Here is a 22083-nt window from a genome sequence, read left to right as displayed (position 1 = left end):
AGAATTGCGTCAGTCGTTAATACATGGCAGCTATTACAAGCAATCGTTGAACAGAATTCTTCGCAGGTAGTTGAAGGTACGAAGTAAAATCGCACTATGCGAACATTCAGGTTTTTTTCTTTCTCCTCTTCTGATGCAGGTTATTTCCCGCCTCAGTACTGCTTCCTTAAGGATGTCGTTGAGCTCGTTTTCGGGCGAACATTAGCGTCACGCTGCGAACTCTAACAGAAGAATTGTCAGGCAGGAACAAGGGTAAGTGGTGTGCGGAAGAAAGAGACGGCGTTTTAGTGCAACTGACTTCGCATAACCACGGGAAGTAAAGCAATAGTAGACTGCTGTCAATCACCAGCCAAAGTGACAGCAATAAATAACCCGGAGGTTGGTGAAGCATGCGGTCGACTTAGGACGGGCGTGACTGGGAAAGCCGGGCAAGCGTCTCTGATTTGCAGTGCACCAATCGAGGTCTATAGTACTAGGATCATGGCGATGATAATAAGGGTATGGAGAATGGAATAGCAGGAATAGGGAAATTAATGACTCTGCACGGCACCTCGTCTGCTACGTAACAGCATGTGTTTTTTTTTTTTTGTTGCTTACAGTAGTTCAGACGCTACTAAACTTTGCTAAATAGTACACTTTTGTAAGACACATTGATGGGAAGAAAATTTCATCATCATAATCAACATCAGCCTGTTTTATGTCCACTGCAGGACGAAGGCCTCTCGCTGCGATCTCCAGTTACCCCTGTCCTGCGCCAACCGATTCCAACTGGCGCCCACGAATTTCCTAATTTCATCGCTCCACCTAGTCTTCTGTCGTCCTCGATTGCGTTTCCCTTCTCTTGGTACCCATTCTGTAACCCTAATGGTCCAACGGTTATCTAACCTGCGCATTACATGACCTACTCAGCTGCAGTTTTTTCTCTTGATGTCAGTTATAATATCGTCTATACCCGTTTGCAGTCTGATCCAAAGCGCTCTCTTTCTGTCTCTTAACGTTATGCCTATCAATCTTCGTTCCATCGCTCTTAGCGTGGTCCTGAAGCTTGAGAACATGTTAAGGACCGCGCAAGACAACTTACGAAAATTTATTCTTAAGTTAAAAAAATACTAAGGTATTTAAGCAGTGGGTGATCTTGCGGAGGAAGAGGTGCTCTTTAGAGAGCTTGGTACCCCCCTGAGGAAAGAACAATTAATAATCGGGAAAGAATGAAAATAACCAACAGCAACACAATAACACTAACACTGCACGCTTCATGACAATACTTTCCTTATCCCTGTGCGTGGTTGGCACAAATCATTTTGTCATTGCTTGCTGTGGGTAAGTACAGAATGGTTCTTAGCATTACGCGGCATAAGCTAACCTGCTGTGTGGTTTTTTCAGTAAAGAAGCGTGATAGAAAGGGTGCGAGGGAAAGGATTGTTCAGAGATTCGCCTCTATTTTGTCTTTGTGTGTTCAGCCAAATAGGGAAAAGAACAAACTCTGAAGTATGCCTTACGGAAAGTGGGTCAGACGTTGACTATTGTTTTGAAATGCAGCAACGGACTGCGATAAAAGCTAAGCGCTGCGTGCGTGGATCATTTATAAAATGTTTAGGAAAGGCACCCGCTGAGAAGACGTCAGGGCCCGCGTCACGGCGCCATTTAGTCATCGTGTCGCTCTGCAGGCGACTACATGAAGTTGTTTCTCTCTCTCTCTAGGAAAGGCACCCTAACAAAATTAACGTAGTATCGTGCGGAATAAATAAATATAAAGAAAAACCTAGAAAGAAGATCTATAAGTAAAAGCGAATTATGCATTGACACACATACACGCACACTAAGTGTGGTCCTTGAAACTTCCTGAAGTCTACAATTGAATCTGAAACGGCAGTAAACAATGTGCCGAGTTTTCCGGTTCGAAGCGCGAGTAAAATGCTGTGCGCCTTTGAAAAGAAGTTTGCCGCGGGAAAAGAACAAAATGACTTTGAAACGAAAGGAATTTATGACGTTCAGGTGAGTGACTGAAGCCGGAAGCTCAAGGCCACGCTCGTCGCAGATGACGCACACGCCTTGCATTCGACGGTGCGTGGTTTCCTCCAGCCTCACCGTTCCCGTTCCGATCTACGAAAAGGGGCAAAATTTTGGCGCTCGCTTGTGAAGAGTGCTGCGGTGAAGGTCGTCTAACCCAATAAAACTGAGTGCTCCTGCTCTAAAGTTGCGCTTTCCACCAGGCCCGCTAAGAAGAATTTCACTTCTTACGGGGGAAGCAGCTAGGCTTCTCAGCGAAAAAAAGAAAGCCCCGGAGCGCTGGAGATTGGTGCCCTTTCGTACGGCCGACTCTCATTCTCTTCGTCTTCAATCAGCAAGATTAGTCCGAATTGTTTTTGAAGCACAAACAAAACAAAGGACAGACCATTCACACATAAAGGAACCTAGCGGGAACAAGTGCTCGAAGATAACAAATACTTCGACGGCGGAATTGTCTGCTCGTTCACATTACTTTTTTTTTAATGGCCTGAATCATTGACTGGGTCGACTGAATCACCAGTATTCTACAACTTACACTCCATAGACTGTTGAGAGAGTTTGATTGATTGCGGGATACGTCGACGTATAGTAAGTCGTGTAATATCATGAACGATTGGATGTCTTTTTTTTTATCAGCGGAGTCAATTGCAACTCAGATAAAGATATTAAAAAATTATTTCTTCGTCGTTGTAGAGTTTTCTTATTTTTGGTTGGCGTTACGACCATCTCACATTAATTTCTGGAAACGTGCTGTGAACTACGCTGTACGGTAGCTGAATTGAAGCCCGTCAAACATACCAGCCGAAGGATGATGACAAAAACCAATAACGACGCGTGAGAGCAAGTGAGCAAGGACCGCTTATTACCGAAAGTCGTCTAGTCACATTACAGAACGGACTGCCTTTTTCATGAGAGTATTTTTTGTACGGCATGGCTAGGCTATCGGAAATGACGTTCCGAATTGTCAAAGGTCGCATACAGTGCCTCTCGCAAACGACGAGATAAGGTGTGCGTAATATACATGGTACAGCGACAACCGGCAATCAGGTTGTTTTAAGCAGACTTAATCATTAGGCATTTTTACGATGCATACAGTTAGTAGTGAGATGCGAATGTTTAATGTATAGACATTAATTCGTCTTGAACTAAATTTTGTCACGAGCTTTGAAGGCATTTCTTTATCTCACATTCGTTATACCACGAAACCTGGTTTGCGGATTTTTACTGCTAGGGTATTTTTTTTTTCGTTATAGAATTTTTATTATGCTAGAAGTTGTGTAAGCTTGCGTAAACTGCACCTTACTACCTGCCTTTACTATTCTAAGGCGAATATTTTTTCAGCTGCAATGAAACTGCAGCGCACGCTTCAATTAAGGTTCCGTACCGGCTCGGAAACCACGTCACCGTCGTTACATAGCGCATGTCTGAGCCGCCAGCTGCGTCTGCATGGAGCTCCTATTCCCCGACACAACATATGGTGACTGCGATAAATCCGCACGTGACAGGAACTCCATTATACAGAAAATTGCTGGGCCGACGTGTATCGCTTGGCCAACAACCTTGTCGCTTCACTGTTTGTCTCATTGTCGCACTGGCATGGTGGTCTGCTGTGGATCTCGCCGAACTGCAATACAACGAGACTTCGCGATACTAGTGTCACGCACGAGTGAAAGCATACTGGTGGAATCGCTTCAGGTATTTTTGCAGATTGGAACGTTATGACCAAAACAGATGGTAAGCATAGCAGTCACAGTCTTGCGGTAGACTGTATTTTTAGATCAGTTTTGAACAGTCAGCGACTGCTGGCTTTTGCTAAGCCTGGTGCACGGAGAAAGGGCTTGAGGGGCTTTATACCTGCTGAACATGGGCAATTTGCTGCAAGCTTTAATTATTTTAGGGTAGCGGGCCTTATGACTTATTTGTGCAAATAGCCAAGGGAGCAGCTTTCAATGGAGAAGGTTGATCAACACAATCATTTGTTATAAGCCGCAAAGTAACCCAATTTAATGAAGCACTTCTTTTACCCAAATTTCTCGCTGCTTTATTTTTAAACTCGAGCGACAACTCCAAACCATTAGACATTTTCTAATGTTCTTTCGTGTAAACTGCGTAGCCAATTCAGGTTCGTTTCACAAACGACACAGGTGATATGACAAAATTGTGCGAAGGCTAAGTCACAGTTCTCAACGCCTTGCTCCCGTAAGCATGTTCTTATGGGTGGACATGCCCGTAAGCATAACTAATGAGACGTTTCATAGCATCGAACGAACAAGCGAGCTGTCGGAGGTATGAACAAAAATTTGTGTCATAGCTGTGCATGTGGCAGTCGTTTCTGAAGGGATTTTAAAGCCAGAGATGCAAGTATAGCTAGTGTAGTTAGCAGCTGTCGTCCCCAACTTCGCTTTATACTACCTGATGTCCGCTTTTTAGTACCTCACCGCTTGCGTTCCTATTACTGCGTTAGTTTTATAGTTAAGATCGTCGCTTGCCTATAGGTTTTATCCCAGGCCTTCATAATTAGCTATCGTTTTACACTTTCTCTCACACAAAAAGGGCCAGAGAATGGACCCTCAACTTCGCGGAAATTTTCGCTCCATAGGTTTCAAACGCCGACTTCGATTTCTGGTTACCTTCTGTGAAGCTTTTAACCCAATATATTTTGTATGGAGCGCCTGCGATAGTCCTGTTTTCTTTCCTTGGGGTGTTATTTAAAGAATAGCCCCTTGAGAAATTCATGAACTGGTCAACTCCTCTACACTCTGCATACTTAGTATATACTTGTGCCAGTCCGCCTAAATACGTACGTCAGAAACTACCAAGTGCAGTATATAGAGTTTCGTAATTTGTCACCAACGAAAAGCGGCGTTATGTCCACCACCGTGTCTTTAGTTCATTTCAAGCATTCTCACAACGTACACAGACTTATGGAAATAAGGGAGAGACGGGAAGTAAAGAAGAGTACTGGTTTAATGCTCACTTGGAAGTCATGACAATTTCACTATTTGCCTGCCCCATATTTCGATAGGTCTGTATGCGCTGTTAACGCCCTCAAATCGAACCGTTGCCAAACTCGCCTAATCTTTTACAGTTGCCCTTTTGTTGTTGCAAGGCAAATCCTAGTCCAGGGATGTGATGGCAGTAGCAGTGCCCTTCCTTCAAGATTTTGCTGCTGTCAATATTGTGCACTCATAGAATGTGACTGTGAATGCTTGCAGCTAGCGTTTACCATTTGTTTTTTATTTCTGTAATATTTACATGGACGACTTCAAAAGGCAGCTTCGAGAGCTCAGACGTTGGTATTTCTATCTTTCGTGCTCTACATTCTCGTGTTTTATGCTTGAAATAGGCAGTAAGTGTGAACGTATTCTTCGCACGGCTGAGTTGGCTCGGTTCCAGGGGCGCCCAGCTATTGAACACCAGGTTGGAAGTTCGACTCCCCGTCTCATAGCCGTATTCCGAGGAGGTGGTATGCAAGAACGCTCGGGTGCCTCCCACTTTCGATGCACGTGAAAGTACTTCAAGTAGTTAAAATGAGTGGTCGAAGCCTTTCACTATGGCGTCTATAATGATTAGTGGTGTTTAAAGGCGCAAGGGCTAGCTAAGATCAAAGAGTGCCATGATGGCGTCTATAAGGGTTATACTGCGTTGGTCTGAGGCGTTAACTCGTTTTTTTTTCACACTATGCCCTTTTTTCTTAATAGAGTAAACATTTATGATTACTTTACACACCTACTTTGTGTCTACCCGCGCTATCAGACCGAGAGACTCGTAATGTGTGCAGTCATTGATACACTACATAAACGACCGCTATCAGAATAAAGAAGTGCTAGGCGAGCACTACCAAGGAAACTCCACCCAGAAAGTTAAATAGGTGCCGCTGATGTTCCTGAGGTCTGCGCGCCTACATAGCAGACGCAGAAAACACTGCCATTCAGATACCGTTGCTAATGCTGGATTGTGTACGCGGTTGATTTTATTTATGCGTTCCTCTCTTTTTCTTTTTCTATCAGCTTTCATCTACGCTTAGCCAACGAGAACTATGCCTGGTTGACCTATCTGTTTTTCTGTACGTCCTTTCTCTCTAAATTTGGCTCTCCATCTTGTATTTCGCATCTTGTTTCTCTGTAAACTTGGTGTTACCACCAAACTGTAATCTTGTTTTTTTTCTTCGTGTGCATCAGCCCAAGTAATAATAATAAAATTTTTGTGTGAAGGCACGTAGCCGGTAAACATGGACTTACTACAGCAACAGTTTGTCGTACATTTTCGTAAAGAGCCGGCGGTGTTCTGTTATGCAAACGGCTTCATTGCGATAAATTTTTGTCGTGCGCAAAGCCATAGCTGGTGTCTTTCTCCTGTCGTAAATGGGGGAGCTATGTATCTTGGAAAGTTTTCCAAGGTACACAGGTGACAGTGCCATGCAACATGCAATAGAATATGTCAGAGCCGCTCCAACTCGAATACACTCTTGAATAACGTGGATAGCTTTACACGTGGTTGCCATCGAGCGCTTGGACAGCCCGAATAGATTGCAAAAATCAAAGAGGGTATAAGACACCCGTGGCCAGCACTCGCTTTTTACAAATGCAAATGACATGGTTTAATTTCACGCTGTCGTTGAGGCAGTGCCGAAAATTTCAATGGCAGCTCGGATACTCACTGTAAAGGAAGCTTTCGCAGTAGACTTCATCTATTCTTTTCTTTAAGAATTTATATTACGAAAGAGACGATTGATTTCAGGCAACGCAATTTGGCAACGTCCTTTTCCGCTGCCCTTCTGCGCCGCCAAACCTTCGCTTTTCCTATCCTATAATAACATTTCGTTCACGAGAGTAGATGAGGTTCAAGCGACGTCAGCAACAAACGCAAAACAGAGCAAGTGGCTCTTTTTTAATGTTGCACTGAAGAACAGCTCGCCAGGCCTCTTTGTTAGCTTTTGCTATTCCCTGGATGATGTGAAATAGTAAGCTTGCTCAAAATGGTGTATTTTGACACAGCAATGAAAACTGAATGCGTCGCTCCTTACATGGGAACTTGGCGGGGAGAACTGGTATAGACACTTCCAACAAATTTCGATTGCAGACAGTCACAATCAGACTCCTCCTAAAACCTCTTCTGATGTGGCCATTTTCTATATATTTATGCAAAACATGTGCTTCCCAGTGTAGCATCATGTCACTGTCCTGTCGGCTTTCTCGTAGGCAATCTTCTTCCCCAGAGTATGCATATTTTACTTCTTTAATATAAGTTGTCCGAATAATAAAAAAAAACACTTTGTGTTTTTTTTTCATTATATGCGTTCAAGTGGCACGCATTGCTGAACTCTATTCTAGTTTCTCCTGTCTTTGACAGGAGATGTGAACGAGTTTTCCTTCCTTCCAGGCTCAAGCAGTAAGGCATCTCCGCAGTCAAAGCAATGTACAATTGAAACATGCCCTTCTCAGTTTAGCAACATGTCACTGTGCTGTCGGCTTTGTCGTAGACAATCTTTTTCTGGAGCGTATGCATATTTTGCTTCTTTATTATAAGTTGTCAGTAGAATTACGAAAAAAAAAACACTCTATCGCTTACCAAAATGAACGTTGATGAAAATGAGGGTACCTTCAAATGGCACACATTGCTGAACTCTATCCTAGTTCCTCCTGTCGTTGACAGGAGGTGTGTACGACTTTTCCTTCCTTCCAAGCTCAAGCACTAAGACATCTCCGCAGTCAAAGCAGCGTACAATTAACTTATTTCATCACATTTTTTTTCTGCCGCAGAATCTCCCGAGGGAAATGCTGCGGAGCATGACTGCGCTGATGCCGACCATCCAGAGGCCGCTAAAAGTGCAGGTAGGCCAAACAGTTTCTGCAAGAAGCACCCTTTCTTTACCTTACACTAGCAGAGTTACGGCACCTATTAGTATTACCTATACCAACAATGCAAATGACGTTATCTGTTTAAGATATTACCAGTTTCTTCTTTTTTCTTTCAAGCGATAATATATTACGCGCAACTCCCTTTCTATGTAACCGGATGACCTGTGAGCCTGAAAAGGGTGCTATTTCATGTATATGAGATGATTGCTGACGCTGATACGTGTTCCAGAACTGCATCCCCCCTTCTTGTAAATTATAGTAAGTACTGACAATGCAAAGTAATGGCACGTATGTAGAAGCACATATTGCACTGCGTGTTTCTCTGCCTTAATATTGCGTGTTCACTGGTACAGCGTTGCAAATGTTGCAGATGCCACGGTCCTGATGAACAGCGTTAGGAGTGAGGTGACATGGCTATCATCAGGCAGAGAACAGGCGCACTTGAGCGTGCCAATTAGAGACCAAGTTTCTAGGAAACAACGTGTAAAAACACAACTGATAATTAAATGATGAACGTGAGGAAACGACTTGCGAGTTCACTTTCCGTTTTATTCTGCAGTCCATTCAATATTGACCCATCCTGCGGGACAAATATGTAATCCCAGTGCAAACACGGTTCTCCACAGCACTAAGCCTTTTCTTCTCAGTGCCTGGCTTTCCGCCATTTGTGGGGAATTGCTTCATCTTGTTTGCACTCTCCTGCCGGAGTCAATTTAGAGACTCAGTGTTCCCGTGTTTGCCTTTCCCATACAAACTTGCCCGCCTTGCAGAGAACCGGAATCGGACGATCTTTCTTTGCCGGTGACACAGACTAGTCAGAAAGAACAAAGGCTTTATAACGCCAAGCTTCAGCAGCCATATCAAGGAACTCGTTTTGACGAGGACCGAAAAGTGTACGTTAACGGTAAACGTTGATTGGTGCGCAGAGAGCACAACGTGAACCGATAAATACAGGAAGTGGGCCACTGCGATGATGAGATTCTGCGAGGCTGAGACCGACGAAACGAGAAAATACTTACACAAACGTCATTCGCCATAAGAAACACGGTTTGCTTATTCGGCCCTTTGAAGATTATTTGTTTGAGGTAAGCAAAGGAAAAAAAAATATGTGGCTAGTTAACCAGCAGTTAGATAGCACAAGGGCACCTTAGAATAAGATGAAACAACAGAATATAATTACACAACCTATCACTGGTGCTTGCAAGTTCTTCAAGCAAGCTTCAAACGCATCATCCACTTCTGTTGCTTCTCCTCATGAATCACACCGTCGTCGCTTCTTCTCTTGGCTTTTTATTTTTTTTATTCTCATTTGTTCTTGAAATAGGTGCTGTTACCATTTGCTCCGGTAGCATGCGTAAGATGAGCTAAATTTATGGGCACTCTCTACGGGTTCGGCGCATATATTTCCGCACACTGAACTCACATACGTTGGCTGTGTGTCCCCTTTATAATTTGGGACCTCCTGGATATGTCCGGATTTCTAAAGGTGTCTCAGATGAGTAGCTGCATCTACCAAACTGCTTAGACCTGATTGTCAGCGACTGTGTTCTCACGAAATGAGCGGAAATTACTTTGGATGTCCCGGAAAATTGCAGACTGTCCTGGTTGTGCAGATTTTGATATTTGTAGTGTTGTAATAGACGGGCTTGTGCTCACTTTGCCATCAAACTGCTGGTAATATTTTACTCTCGGCAGGGAACAATTGCAGTTTCTTCTGCCTATGCGTCCAACGGCGTCCGAATCGCTTAATTGTACTGCAAACTGTCTTTCCAGTGTTCAAAATTGCAAGAAACTGAAAAAGCACGACATTTCATGCGCGTCATGTCAGTCGGAGCCTGACACATTAGTTCACGACGGGTATGCGTCCGCTTTCAGCACTGCTCTTTAAACTTGAAGGTCGACCTTATCGCAGCTACATAGTTTTATGCTCATTCCAGGCACTGCCCTCCAAAACGTCAGAGGGTTGCCGTAAATCTGTCCGACTATTGCATTCTGTCACGCAATGCTTTGTATCTTCTGTACACTGCAGTGTACGCTGCGGGAAGTTCAACTATACTAGGATGTGATGATGATGATGAAGAACTTGATTTATCCCTCATTAAAGGAAAGGGGGCAACGGAATAGAGGGTGGGAGGAGGAAATACTTGAAGTAGGCCTCCTCTATCCTCTAAGCTCACTCCAGGATGGCCTCCTGAAGGTCGAGCCTCGAGCTGCGCAAGGCAGCCACCCACTGCTCTTCTCTAGGTATTAATTGCTGGAGGAAAGGGTGGGAAGTCATTCGAAATCTATCGACGGGACTCGCTATCAGGTCTCGGAATGTAGCTTAAGCCTGGCCAGTGCGAGAAACAAAAGCGGCATTCGTTTGGGTTCTCCACAGCTGCATGCCACTGAGCATAAAACGCGCCTCATGTGTTCGGGCACGCTTAGGCTACTTCGAGGTCACTTAATAAATATGAGAGACTGGAAACAGTAGGGACTGACGTAGAGGCGCAGCTCGAATCCTTAAAATGTGTGGCATGAAATTTTCTATGGCCCAGCTAAAGAAAAAATGAGTCGAGGAATCCTAGCACTGAGAACAGCGCATGGAAATAACCTCCTGGACTTGCACTCTGGATTCACTACTTGTCTCTGCAGAAGCAGAGCTCTTGTTCTCCACCCGTTGTTAAGAACACCTTAAAGAATAAAATGCACAGGTTGAGCGAGCAGCCACTTGAGAGGTTGTTGACGATTTATTTAAATCGTAGAGAATGAAGCCGCACGTGGATTGGTTGCCAGAGCTTCATAAACATTTTCATGCCAATAAAAACAAACTGGACGTATCTTGGGGCTCCATGCACTGTCTCAGAACGTGTCCAAATGTTTCAATATCTTGTGCCCAGATATTATCAAGATTTTAATAATGATTCTGTCCAGGTTTACCGAACTGTAGTCATCTGAACGATTTAGAGGAGCTACTAATCACGTCTTTGAAAGAAACCAGAAAACGGCCGTCAGCCACTCTGAAATGAGTCGTCGAATTTAGCTTCTGAACCTTGAATCCCGTAAAAATCCGGTACACGAAGCAAAACCTGAAGCTAAAGAGACAAAGCAACGTTCCACTTATATTGTGATTCGACCGGGGCAGCCTTTGAATATACAAGGTTCGGTTGATCGAAGGCTTCGTATTGTTATTTTCCGCGCATTTCGATTAATTCCGCCCGATCCATGCTTCTGTAGTGTACTCGAGGCTTATGTTCGCCTTCTAAACCCGCCTTTCATTGCAAAATTTAGACACGCTGCCTTGTACAACAACCATCGCGACACCCTTTCTTGGTTTGCGAACAATCGCTTGGAAGCGTGTGAGGGGAGAATCGCATGCAAGCGACATATAGGAAGGGGAGCGAACGGGGGACGCGACAGGGACCGCCTGCTCTGGTCGTTCTAAGTTTAATATGTAAACGCCAAGCGAGTGGCGGCTGCCGGCGATGCGACGATCACGCAGCTGCGATAGATTCCGGGTTCTCTAGCTCCGTGCCTCGCGGTTATGCTGCCGCAAACAGCTGTGCCACAAACTGAGCACTGTGCCGACGCCGCTTAGGCGGATGGGTATAGTAAGAGTCTGGCAAGCGCTGTTTGCAGTCAAAGCCGCTCCCCTTGACCTTGCTGTGTACTCAATTTTTCAGGACACGTTGCCGTGTTAGCGCATTGTGACGCTGTCAGTGGAATGGTTCATTCTTACTACCATAATTTTGCTCCCGTCCAAGGAAATTGGAGCTACGCTAACATGCTTTTTGGGCCTGCGTTGCTGGGCTGTGATAGAGTACAGCGATTACATTAAATTGTTATTGCTTCTCCTGCCTCGTCGGCTGTTCGAGTGGCGCTCCGCCTCGGCATGATAGGAATCGACCTTGAATATGTATGGAAACAAAATGCCCGTACTGTTTGGCATAATAAGTACTGCACGAATGTGCCCTTGATTATATAGACGTAAAAATCCAATTACTGATTTTGGGGGACAACTAAGTAGCTTTACGTATTACGTGTCGACAGTTCCATTCTATAAGTGTACCTACAATGTATGCCGCTTGGCTTCAATGACTCAACAAGGTTTAGTCGCCGTGCTTCGCTTAACTATAGGCCCTGCCACGCATTTGCCTTGCGGCTGCAGTCACAAGGACAACCTGCGAAAGCCTATTTGCAATGGAGTAAAACATCTCGGAATGATAGAATTTTTCGGGCCCTCTTCATGTTTTAAATGTTTTCTGACGTACTAAACGGAGTGCGTCATCTAAGTATATAAAATAAATCATAACTGCATAGGGCCAACCCACTAACGCTAAACTTTTGCGGAAAAGCATGAGCAGTGGTACTGGTGAAGATCTGCAGTTATGCAATTCTGGCTTGGAGAAGCATTCCTGCCGCAAAATTGCATACACGGGAGTGCTGTTTAACCTTTATGTAAAAGCCCCTGCTCGGTAATAAAAGGCAGAAACCTCCCCGCCTTCGGCATCTCGTGTTTCTCTGGCGCTTTCGGGCTCACTCAGAGCAGTGGCCCAATTTGTTACCATGACAACCGCGCATCGTTCCAGAAACATAAACGACGAATGTGATGTTGCACCGAGTTCAAGAAACAAACCAACCGCGCGGAACACAGTAAATTGTACCGCATGTTTCGCGGTGAAGCGCATAATTACCCGTCATGGAAGAACAGTGTGAACGATGTAACGTGCAAATTGTTTCAGCGGCAACGCGCCGATTGACACACCACGGCAACTGCGAGCAGCGTGTAATAAAATAAGCGCTCTGCTTCTGCAGCTCTGACACGTTTTGGCTTACAGCAACTACGCTCGTTTTCTTCCAGCCAGACGCACCAAAATGGCTGGTTATTATTTGCAAGGACGCTTTTAAACTAAATTATTTTTTCCGCATTCAAAAACTGAGACTCAGTGTATAAAAAGTGCCCTCCCTATGCATCGTTATCCAGTACTTTCAATGTACACAGAGATGATGATGATGATGATTATGAAAAACTTTATTTATCCCTCTTTAAAGGGAAGGGGGCAATGGAATAGAGGGTGTTAGTTGCCAAGACACCCGTATTTTTGTAGGTGATGTCTAAAGCATGGCGGCCATGACGTTATTTACGGCTCCTGCAATCACTTCCGGCGCTTGCAGCGAACGAAAGCATAGTTTTCGAGATTGATATATGTTACTCCGTCGGAGGCGTGTCTGAGGCGTGCATTTGGACACCATCTATGTAGGCTTTGACATACTCCAGGCCTAGTTTGTACACACGCTGTGTAATCATTCTGGGCCTTCCTCGTTTGTTTCTGCCTGCGGCATAACTCGCACTGGTTGCCACGATCATTTTTTTTTCGAAGGCGACGCGTTGAATCTGTCTTTCTGTTTTCTGCCTGAAGCGTCGTTGCATACTTAAGGGAAAGCTCTTGTCGATAGAGCCGATAGACAGCGGCAAATGGCTGCCACATATATCTTCGAGATACCGAAACGTAAAGAAGCAAAATGAAGAAAAGTGCTTACATAAGCATGCAATCTCTCTTGACGTGCCGCGGCTCAATCGACGACAGTTTTACAAAGCTCGACACCGTGCTCGTTTATTTGCTCCCCTGCCTCATCGACGCCACCGCTACGCTTTCGGATGTTCAGACATTGCACGTTATTCCGAGAGCGCGGACATACGACTCCTGGAAAAAATAATCTTCAGTGGTAACCGCAGTGCTTGCTGCGCTGTGCTGCTGTTTAATACATTGAAGCGTGGTACTTGCGGGGTACTCGCTGAATTCTAGCGACCCCTACTGATCTCCCAGATTTATATCCTAATCCGCCAGTGGCCCCCGGCTCTCAACAGTTGCAACAGTTACTTCCGTCGCCCTTGTCCACAGATCGACGCTGGGCCGAGGACTTGCGCAGTGGCAGCGCCTTTTGATCGGCGTATACATATAGCACCAATTTGTTAATCTACTGAAATCTCAGCTAAATAGCACTACAGCCCGTCACGTCACACAAGTGCGAATATAACTTGGGGCTAACTTCACTTTGGGCCCACCACAAACAAATAAACAAACAATAACCTGGTCGCACGTTTGATTCTTTACCGGGGGGACCCAACTTCACAGTAAAAATATTTGTACGCTTAAGGGCGTGTTATCTTTTTGCACTGTAACACCCTTATCGTTATGGCCTTAAAAATTTAGAGAGAACAACAGCGGAGCTCTAACTAGACGTGCGAAACTTAGTTGAAAACTTTGTAATCATTCTGGCAGCCTTGGGCGCACAGAAATAACCGAGAAGAGAATTTGACAGGGAGGGATATGAAACTCTCCTGTGGGATATTTCTATGCGCCCAAGGCTGTCCGAGTGATCACATAGTTTTCAATTACGTCGTTTGTTATCGCACGTCTCGTTAGAGCTCCGCTGTCGTCCTCTATAAATTTTTGTAAGGCCCTAACGGTAAGGGTGCTGCGGTGCGACAAGAAAACAGCCTTAAGGGCGTAAATATTTTTACAGTGCTTGATATCGACGCAAAGCAAGGACAGTTCGTAAGCCGCGATTTAAGTGGATGGTAAAAAAAATAATACCATGCGGTCAATATTAACTCGAAGGTATTTACGAATGGCGTCTTTCAAAGTCCAAGTGCTATACTAAAGGAAGTTAAACCGTACACTTTCTCAATCGTTGCCACCATCAAAACTCAGCAAAGGGGATAACCGCAAGCGAAATGTTACTGCGCTGTTCATCTCCTGGAAGCCCACAGCGCATTGCCAAAGAATTCCTGTGGAAACCATTGGCTCCTAGAATGGCGTATACATCCCGAGGTCCTGCGATCCTATCGACTTTGCGTCCACAGGCTATTTGTTGAATACTGCACTTTAGTCAAGAGTGAAAGGAACTTCCGAAAGCTCGTTTGTTCACGGTGTATGCGCAGCGGCGAGGTGTTATTTTTAACATCCAAATTCGACGCGACGCAGCCTATACTTCTAAATGTATGTAATGTACACAACACTGTGTTTATCCTCGTCTGACTCTTCGTGCTCGTGTTTGCGTCCTGCTGCGTTAAAAAACGGTATCTCCAACATCCCACACGAATAATGATTATGTTTGACTTGAGAAGTAAGATATGCTGCCGCTAGAGATCGTAAACACAATTTTCGGGCGTTTCCTTTCACTGACGCATGGACTGGCGCTGCAGTGGGTATTCAGTTCGCTGGGACGCTGTGGAAATACGTCGCTGGTCAAGTCCAATCACACTCGTCAGGCATGGCACATGCTGTAGCCAGGATAAGAAGTCAAGTTAACTATAAACTCTCTTCACCGGCTAGTTCACCCACTATAAACAGATGGCGCTTGCGCCGTGCCTACCCATGTGCTGCCCATTTGGTGGGCCAACACCACCTAGATAGCACAAGGCCTTTTCACTCCCCTCCATGACGTCATGCTACCTGGCCCTAAATTTCCATGGACAAGGCTGGTTTGTTGAAAGTGGTGATGTCAAAATCATCGCGGCTTACTCGGGAGCATCGTCATAAGCTTCTATGGCAGTCGCGCCAGATAACATGACGTCGTGGATCGGAGTGAACAGGCCTTGTGCTATCTAGGTGGTGTTGAGTGGGCGCGTTCCTATGGAGGTGTAATGCAAAAACGATCCTGTTCTCGTGTTAGAGAATACCAGATGGGCGTTAGAGAGCACTAGGTAATCAAAATATAATCAGGAGCACAAGCATACTGCGTTCCTCATAATACAGTGTGCCGGTTGACAGTTTCAAGACGCTATACCACTTTAAAGAAATAAAAATCTGTTAAAAAGGCTGCACGCGCGCAACGCTCCAGCAAGGCTGCTTACTATGGATTGAGAACTGTGGCATTCTCCCGTGGAGCTTTCTACTAAAAGCTGCTCAGCTCGACCTGTATCGTGTTCGCAATGGAGAAGCATCGAGAAAAAAGAAGTACCACTTGTTAACAGCGTTGTGCTAACTCTGCTTAACTGTAGCGACTGTGCGGGCAACTTTTCTTCGTCTTTGTTTTCTTTGTGTGCGCCCTGACCTCGGGATAAAATGACGAAGCGTTATCCAACTAAAACCAACGTATTACTACAGTTTAAAAATTTCTGCGACTATTTTTAATCAAGGCAAACTCAGCAGGAAAAGATAGTTAGATAGCACCTCAAAGTTAGTATATACTTGGTCGCACTTCTAAATAATATTTTTTTTGTTCTCCAGTAACCTATAGCCTCATTTACTGTGACTCACACTGAGAGTCACAGCCACGTATAATATATAAGCGCACTCTTTTAGAGCATGCTGACCAATGAGTGGGTCCCAAATGTTGCGTAAGAACGTTCGAAGCTATACATTTCGTCCCTAACCACAACGTAAACGAGTAGGTAACCATATTACGACTTTTCTGCTGGCTACTACAAAACCTCAACACATGGGTGCGTTAAGCTCGGAGCGCCGCAGAATCAAATCTAGCGTAAATGACACGTCCACGAGAGATTGCGTAGAAAACAAATGCTTTAGTGACAGCACCCAGAAAAAAAAAAAAACGTTACTGAACCATAACGTGCATATTTGGGCTTCTCAAGTCATTGACGACCAATAAAGAAATAAGAACGAGCGAAAGAAATTAATTGTTAGTTATTACAGCTGCTATAAAGTACATGCCTATTGGTTTCGCAAAACAACTTCTAGCCCTGCCTTCCAGTACAGGCGCATTGTGTGACAGTGTTCGTAACATAGGACAAGATGTAACGAGCTTGTAAGGATGAAGGATGTCTTGTAAGGATGTCCTTTGAAGCTTAGGCTAAAGTTTCGTGCTATTCAGGCAGTCAAGGACAAATGTCGAAACAGCGGCTTGCTCCGTCGGACGGGCGTCGTGTGCTGTTGTAAACAGAGGCGGCGGAGGCTGGCTGGGGCAAAGTAATGAACGTGTCACTAGGTGATAAAACATGGCGGCGACCACAGGAGTGCCGTGAAAATTGTCTATAGACCTTCTGGCGGTTCGCAAACATAGGTACATGGCGGCTTCAAGACATGCCGGCAACACTTGCGCATCTGGGTAAATATAGAGGACAAAAAAGACAGCGGTGATCTGGGTGAGTGCGTCATTAGAGAAGCTTTCTGATTTTCAACGCTTTTCCCCCGCACATAACCACCGTTTTAACAGCCAAATTTGCCGCAAGCTATGCGAAAAATTCGAAAAGTTTGCCTTGAGGCATTATGCGCCTTTCTTTTATCTGAAAACGTAAAAGGAGACTTTCGCTACATCAAAACGACTTAAAAAAGAACGCTTTTTTACCCAGTGTTGCAGACTGATGAGGCACGTGGCCAGACGTCTCTTGAGGCTGAAAACGCGCTATACTATCGCACGCACGAGGATGGTCACTAGTTCAAGAATGCCAGTCATGAGGACTCCATTCAGTAAACGGGCCCGTGCCATTTAAATAAATGTGGTCACGTTCCTAAGTCTTGTTTCTTAGTTGCCGTTTCCAGCTGCTGCGGAGAGTCTCTATCAAATGTTCCCAGGACACAACATACACGAACACGTTCACATCGTGCCCTGCAGCGGTGCTTGTATTCCGTTCTCTACGGTATTCAAGATTCTCAAGAGCGAAAGGGACCCCGCTCCTCACCCTTCATTGCTTCCGAGTGTAAAAATTGCTTCGGGAGTCCCGACACCGGTCGGAACCTGAACGTATTCGCGCATGTTGTGGCCTGAAAGCTTTTAACCGAGGCTGTAAATTTTATTTGTATCCCATTTGCAACATTTCTTTTTGCTGCTTGAGCGGCAATGGGCGCGCTTATGCCTCTGTGTCAAAGAGTATGCGTGAACAGAAAGAATTCTCGTTTTCTGGCATGAACAGTGACATTCCTAATTCTCTCGTTGGCGATTACCTTTATTTAGAACTATACCCGCGGTCTGAACATCAAATTCGAACTGTGGACATTTTTCTTCGTATAGAAAAGCGTTCTCACACATGAACATTTCCAACATGGTAAACCGAGCGGGCAAGGTGAATTAAACGATGACAAAAGAACTGTAGCTTGCATATTATAGCACGGATAGTGGCGTATTGTTCATAACTAACCCTACGATTTCAATGGTACCCGTCCTGGTTGCTCAGTGGGTATATGGTGTTGGGCTGCTGAGCACTGAGCACGAGGTCGCGGCATTGAATCCCGGCCGCGGCGGCCGCATTTCGATGGGCGCAAAATGCGAAGGGTCCACATGTACTTAGATTTAGCTGCACGTTATAAACCCCAGGTGGTCGACATTTTGGGAGTCCTCCACTACGGCGTGCCTCACAATCAGTAAGTGGTTTTGGCACGTAAAACCTCATAATTTAATTTTTTAACCTCAAGGGTGGGTACGTCCAATCTGATCACTCCCTGCTTTGACCGAGTTACAGCTCGAAAAAGGTAGCAGGAAAGAAACGCTTTCAATGTTTGCTGTACAAGTGGCGTCGAAAACGTACGCAATGATGATAACCAAATCGTTGGTTTTGCTTTATTTAACGCCCCTCAAGCATAGATTTTTTTTTTTATCACTGCGGTTACAAGGGTTTTAGTGCAAGATTAATAGGAACTAAAGAAAATATTATGAAGTGAATAAGGAGGAGGTTTTCATAATGCGTGGAATCTACTGAAGTCAGAAACGGCTGCAGTATATATGGGACATGTGTTCAAGCGAACTGCTTTGTGCAGACCGTACGACTTCAGAGGGCTCTACACTCTTTAACCTCATTCCACATCGGCTCCACTAAATAGGAGCAATATATTTGCAAAGAAACGTTCCACTTAATAAATGTAGCATTGCATAAGTGCCACTGAGTTTAACTAAGTGGTACATTGCAGAGGTTTGACTAAGCAAGTCAATCAGATCAAATCAATAGAAAAAAATTATTCTCGTCTGATGAAATAAATATACAGCGAAAAAATGGTGGCTGGAGAAAAAGCTGATCTATCGCAACTTGACCGAGCTCCTGCCACCCATACAACAGCATTCATTTGGAAACTAAAACACTTACATTTAGAATTGCAATGTTCGTAGTGGAACATATTCGTAAAATTATTCCACTTACACTGTAATTTATGTGTATGCAAGTTAAGAGTGTACCATCATCACTGAGTAAGTCCCAGGCACTTGGCGACGACGCACTTAGTGATAACGATGTTTTTCTTCTCTTTCCAATGTTTGTAATATTCGCTATCAGGTACACCTGCTGACTTTCTCATTGTCTTACCCCGAAAAATATGACCAGCCTCTGAATTAAATTCAGCAAGAAATATCACCGTTAAAACCCATAGCAACAGTTTGCGACCGTTACCTTAAAAGCTGCACACGTTTCTATCTACGCCGAGTGTAGGTTTGACATATACCGGAGCAAAAAATTTTGACAACTATTCAGTTTCTTGGGCGTCGTCAAAATACAGAAATAACGTTCGCAAGCGAGTAAAAATGAAGTCCTTAGTTTGCCGAAGTATGTTCTATTTTTGCACGTATTTATTGTAGTACTCGATTTACGACATAGGCGAGGGATTAGCTTATCACCGATAACGATTCTTGACACTTCGCTTTTGTTGAGTCAATTTACTGTACCCCGCGCAGTGTACAAATTGTGCTTCTCAGAAGTATGGCATTGCTGCCGAAGTCATTAACAACTCGTTCTTAATATTTCAGACCTGTATTTCTAATTAAATGTCTGGCTATACTACCGTGCTCGCAGACGAACTGTGTCCTTAATCAGAGCCTTGTTATGTGACCTTGATTTGCGCACCCATGCCCGAGACGAACAAGACCAATGGAGAATATTCCATTGTTTCTCGTTTGGTTGAAGTTCGGTTAAGCTTACAAAGGCAAATTTTAGTAGTACGCTTTTTTGATGTTTGGGGTAAGCACCAGGAGAACTAAGACTAGGCTCCGGCGTCGTCCCGGCAAACGGAAGGTGATTCGCAGTATACTTGAGTGCATTAATAAGACGGCTTTTCCGCCAAAGAGGACTTCGCCCTTAATTTCTCTCCACATGAGTTCCAATAAGCCGAACATTTTTGCAGAAGTGTTTCTCTCACTAAGTGGAAATTATTTTCAACGAGATTAAGATGTCAAGCTTAATTAGTGAAACTTACGCATAATCCCATTAGTCAATAGAAGCAGCGCAAACAAGCCTGCCTGCCTCGAGAGCCAACACTTGAGGAGAGCTGTTCCACATTTCATGGTTGCGCTTAAAAAATGGAACATTTTCACAAGAAACGTTCCACTTAATGGAACCCATGTGGTACGCGATTAATAATGTTTACAAGAGCACCACCAAGAGGGCGCAGATATTGCGGCTTTGAATTAGAGGGAGTGTATATATACACAATCGTGCTTCGGAACATCTATCAACAAATTCAAGTTCAAAATCAAATTTATTCTTCACCTCAAGGATGAGGGTAGGCTCGGGAGAAAAGTGACGCCACTTGAGGAGAACCCGAGCCTCCCTGATGCATAGAAAACAGCCAGGACATAAGGGCGAGTTCATTGAAAGCAATAAAGCGTGGAAAGGTTTTACACAAATTAAGTCATAATATGAATGGACGCCAATATACAGTACTACAATATACACACAATACAATATACATAGTCACTTTTCTTAACGCCTACATTAACATTGCATTTATTTTCACAGTAGAAGAGCTTCCTTGATATTATGCGGACTGTATTGGAGTAATTTATTTATTAACAGGGAACCATAGCATTTGTTGCCCAAAGTATGTTCTACGAAATGGAATTATCCAATGCTGTTGGTGACGGGTAGGGTATGGCATAATATATGTTTCCAGACCAAATATATCCAGGAAGGCGTGATTATTATTGAACAGTGATTGCTTATATCTCATTGCTAGGTAATGGTCGCAAAGTTTATGAACTGGAACAATACTAAACCGTTCACACATGCAATTTGACAGGACGGGGCTTTGTGGCGAAGTCCTCGATTGATGTAATTGATGCCGAGTGAAACGTGGTAGGTGGGCCCCGATGCTATACATTAATAACGGACCTTGTCGATTTCAGTTCCTACTCCTCTACCGGAAATGATTTCGTTTGCAGATGACTGTATTCTCCGTCAGATAGCTAAAAGATTCAACTGTATTCGTGCCCTGCAGTCCAAAGATACCATTCCATTCCATTCTTGTTAGGAATATGACCAATGTCACAGAAAACTACGCAGACGCTTCCTGCGTCCTTCTGCCATTCACACTGTTGGCGATCACCTAAGATGCCTTTGTTTTGTTCAATGTCATTCATAAGGTTTCGTAAATACTGGAGAGTCTCCTGGTATTTTAATCATTCTTGGTCATGGCTACCAAGTAGATGTCTATAACGATGCAAATCGTGTTCTTGCCTGTCTTCTCCATAACTAGGGCTTAGCTCTTTCTACTCTACTAATAGCCTACGAAAAGCTGCTCTGGCTGAAGCGGCAATGTGCATGCATAATATGCATGTGAAGCGAGAAATTGTGCCATGGCGCCCACTCTATGTCCAAAAGCAAGACAGGGAATGTTCGCTGGACAACTAGCAGGAAACCTTTACCATAATGCATCACTTTATGGTGATTTCTTCGCTCAACCGGCAGCTCTTCTTCCGCGCCGAGAACATCCAAACAAAATAATACTTTTCATATGTCGCCACATCTCTTTAGGTGGCAAAATTTCTGCTATGCAGAATAACAGATCGGCATAAGCTTCCGTAAAACACCCCCACTTATAGTGACCTAGCTAAAGTTTAAGAACTTGAGCACATTTAAAACACCTGACCTTTCATTTGACATGGTTCCTGTGGACCATTCTTTGGTAATGGCTGCACCATGTTATCGTATTCTTTCTTTGTTAATGATCCGCATCTTTTACTTTTGGTTGTTTATTTGGCGTTACAATTTAATGCGCCTGATGTGTACTTTCTTTACTGTTATTTTGACGTTACAATTACACTCGTCTTTCAATGGTAGTTGAATTCTCATTAAAGGGCTGCATGACTTTCCTCTTATGTGATAACATCATGTTGATGGCCTTTATGGATACCTTGAATAAGCAATTAAATGTAAAAAGCCGGCCTGCTAAATGCTCTTAAGCATATTTTTCCGTGGTACCAAACATAACGTGTATAATTGAACAAAAAATTTTTGTTCCACAGAAGCAGTGAGTATTTGCTATAAAGCACATTTTCCTCACACAGG

At 44.1% G+C, this 22083-nt stretch overlaps 1 protein-coding gene across 3 annotated transcripts in view; it reads left to right on the top strand.

Moving 5' to 3' along the window:
• The window catches only part of LOC135906441 (uncharacterized), a 31532-nt gene that overhangs the window by 5659 nt on the left and 3790 nt on the right, over positions 1 to 22083 (top strand). Inside the window, exons 2-3 of one of the 3 annotated variants that reach the window (XM_065437834.1) lie at positions 140 to 252; positions 7773 to 7844. Coding sequence is in view for 2 of the 3 variants with exons in the window: in XM_065437832.1 (XP_065293904.1) it covers positions 3729 to 3744; positions 7773 to 7844 (88 nt within the window). In the remaining variant the exon portion in view is untranslated. Of the gene's footprint in view, positions 1 to 139; positions 253 to 3604; positions 3745 to 7772; positions 7845 to 22083 lie in introns of those variants that run through there. The other 2 variants (XM_065437832.1, XM_065437833.1) reach the window with 2 other exon arrangements.

This window comes from Dermacentor albipictus, chromosome 5 (genome assembly GCF_038994185.2).
Source record: "Dermacentor albipictus isolate Rhodes 1998 colony chromosome 5, USDA_Dalb.pri_finalv2, whole genome shotgun sequence".
NCBI classification, from domain to species: domain Eukaryota; kingdom Metazoa; phylum Arthropoda; class Arachnida; order Ixodida; family Ixodidae; genus Dermacentor; species Dermacentor albipictus.
This window is presented reverse-complemented; position numbering and strand designations above follow the sequence as displayed.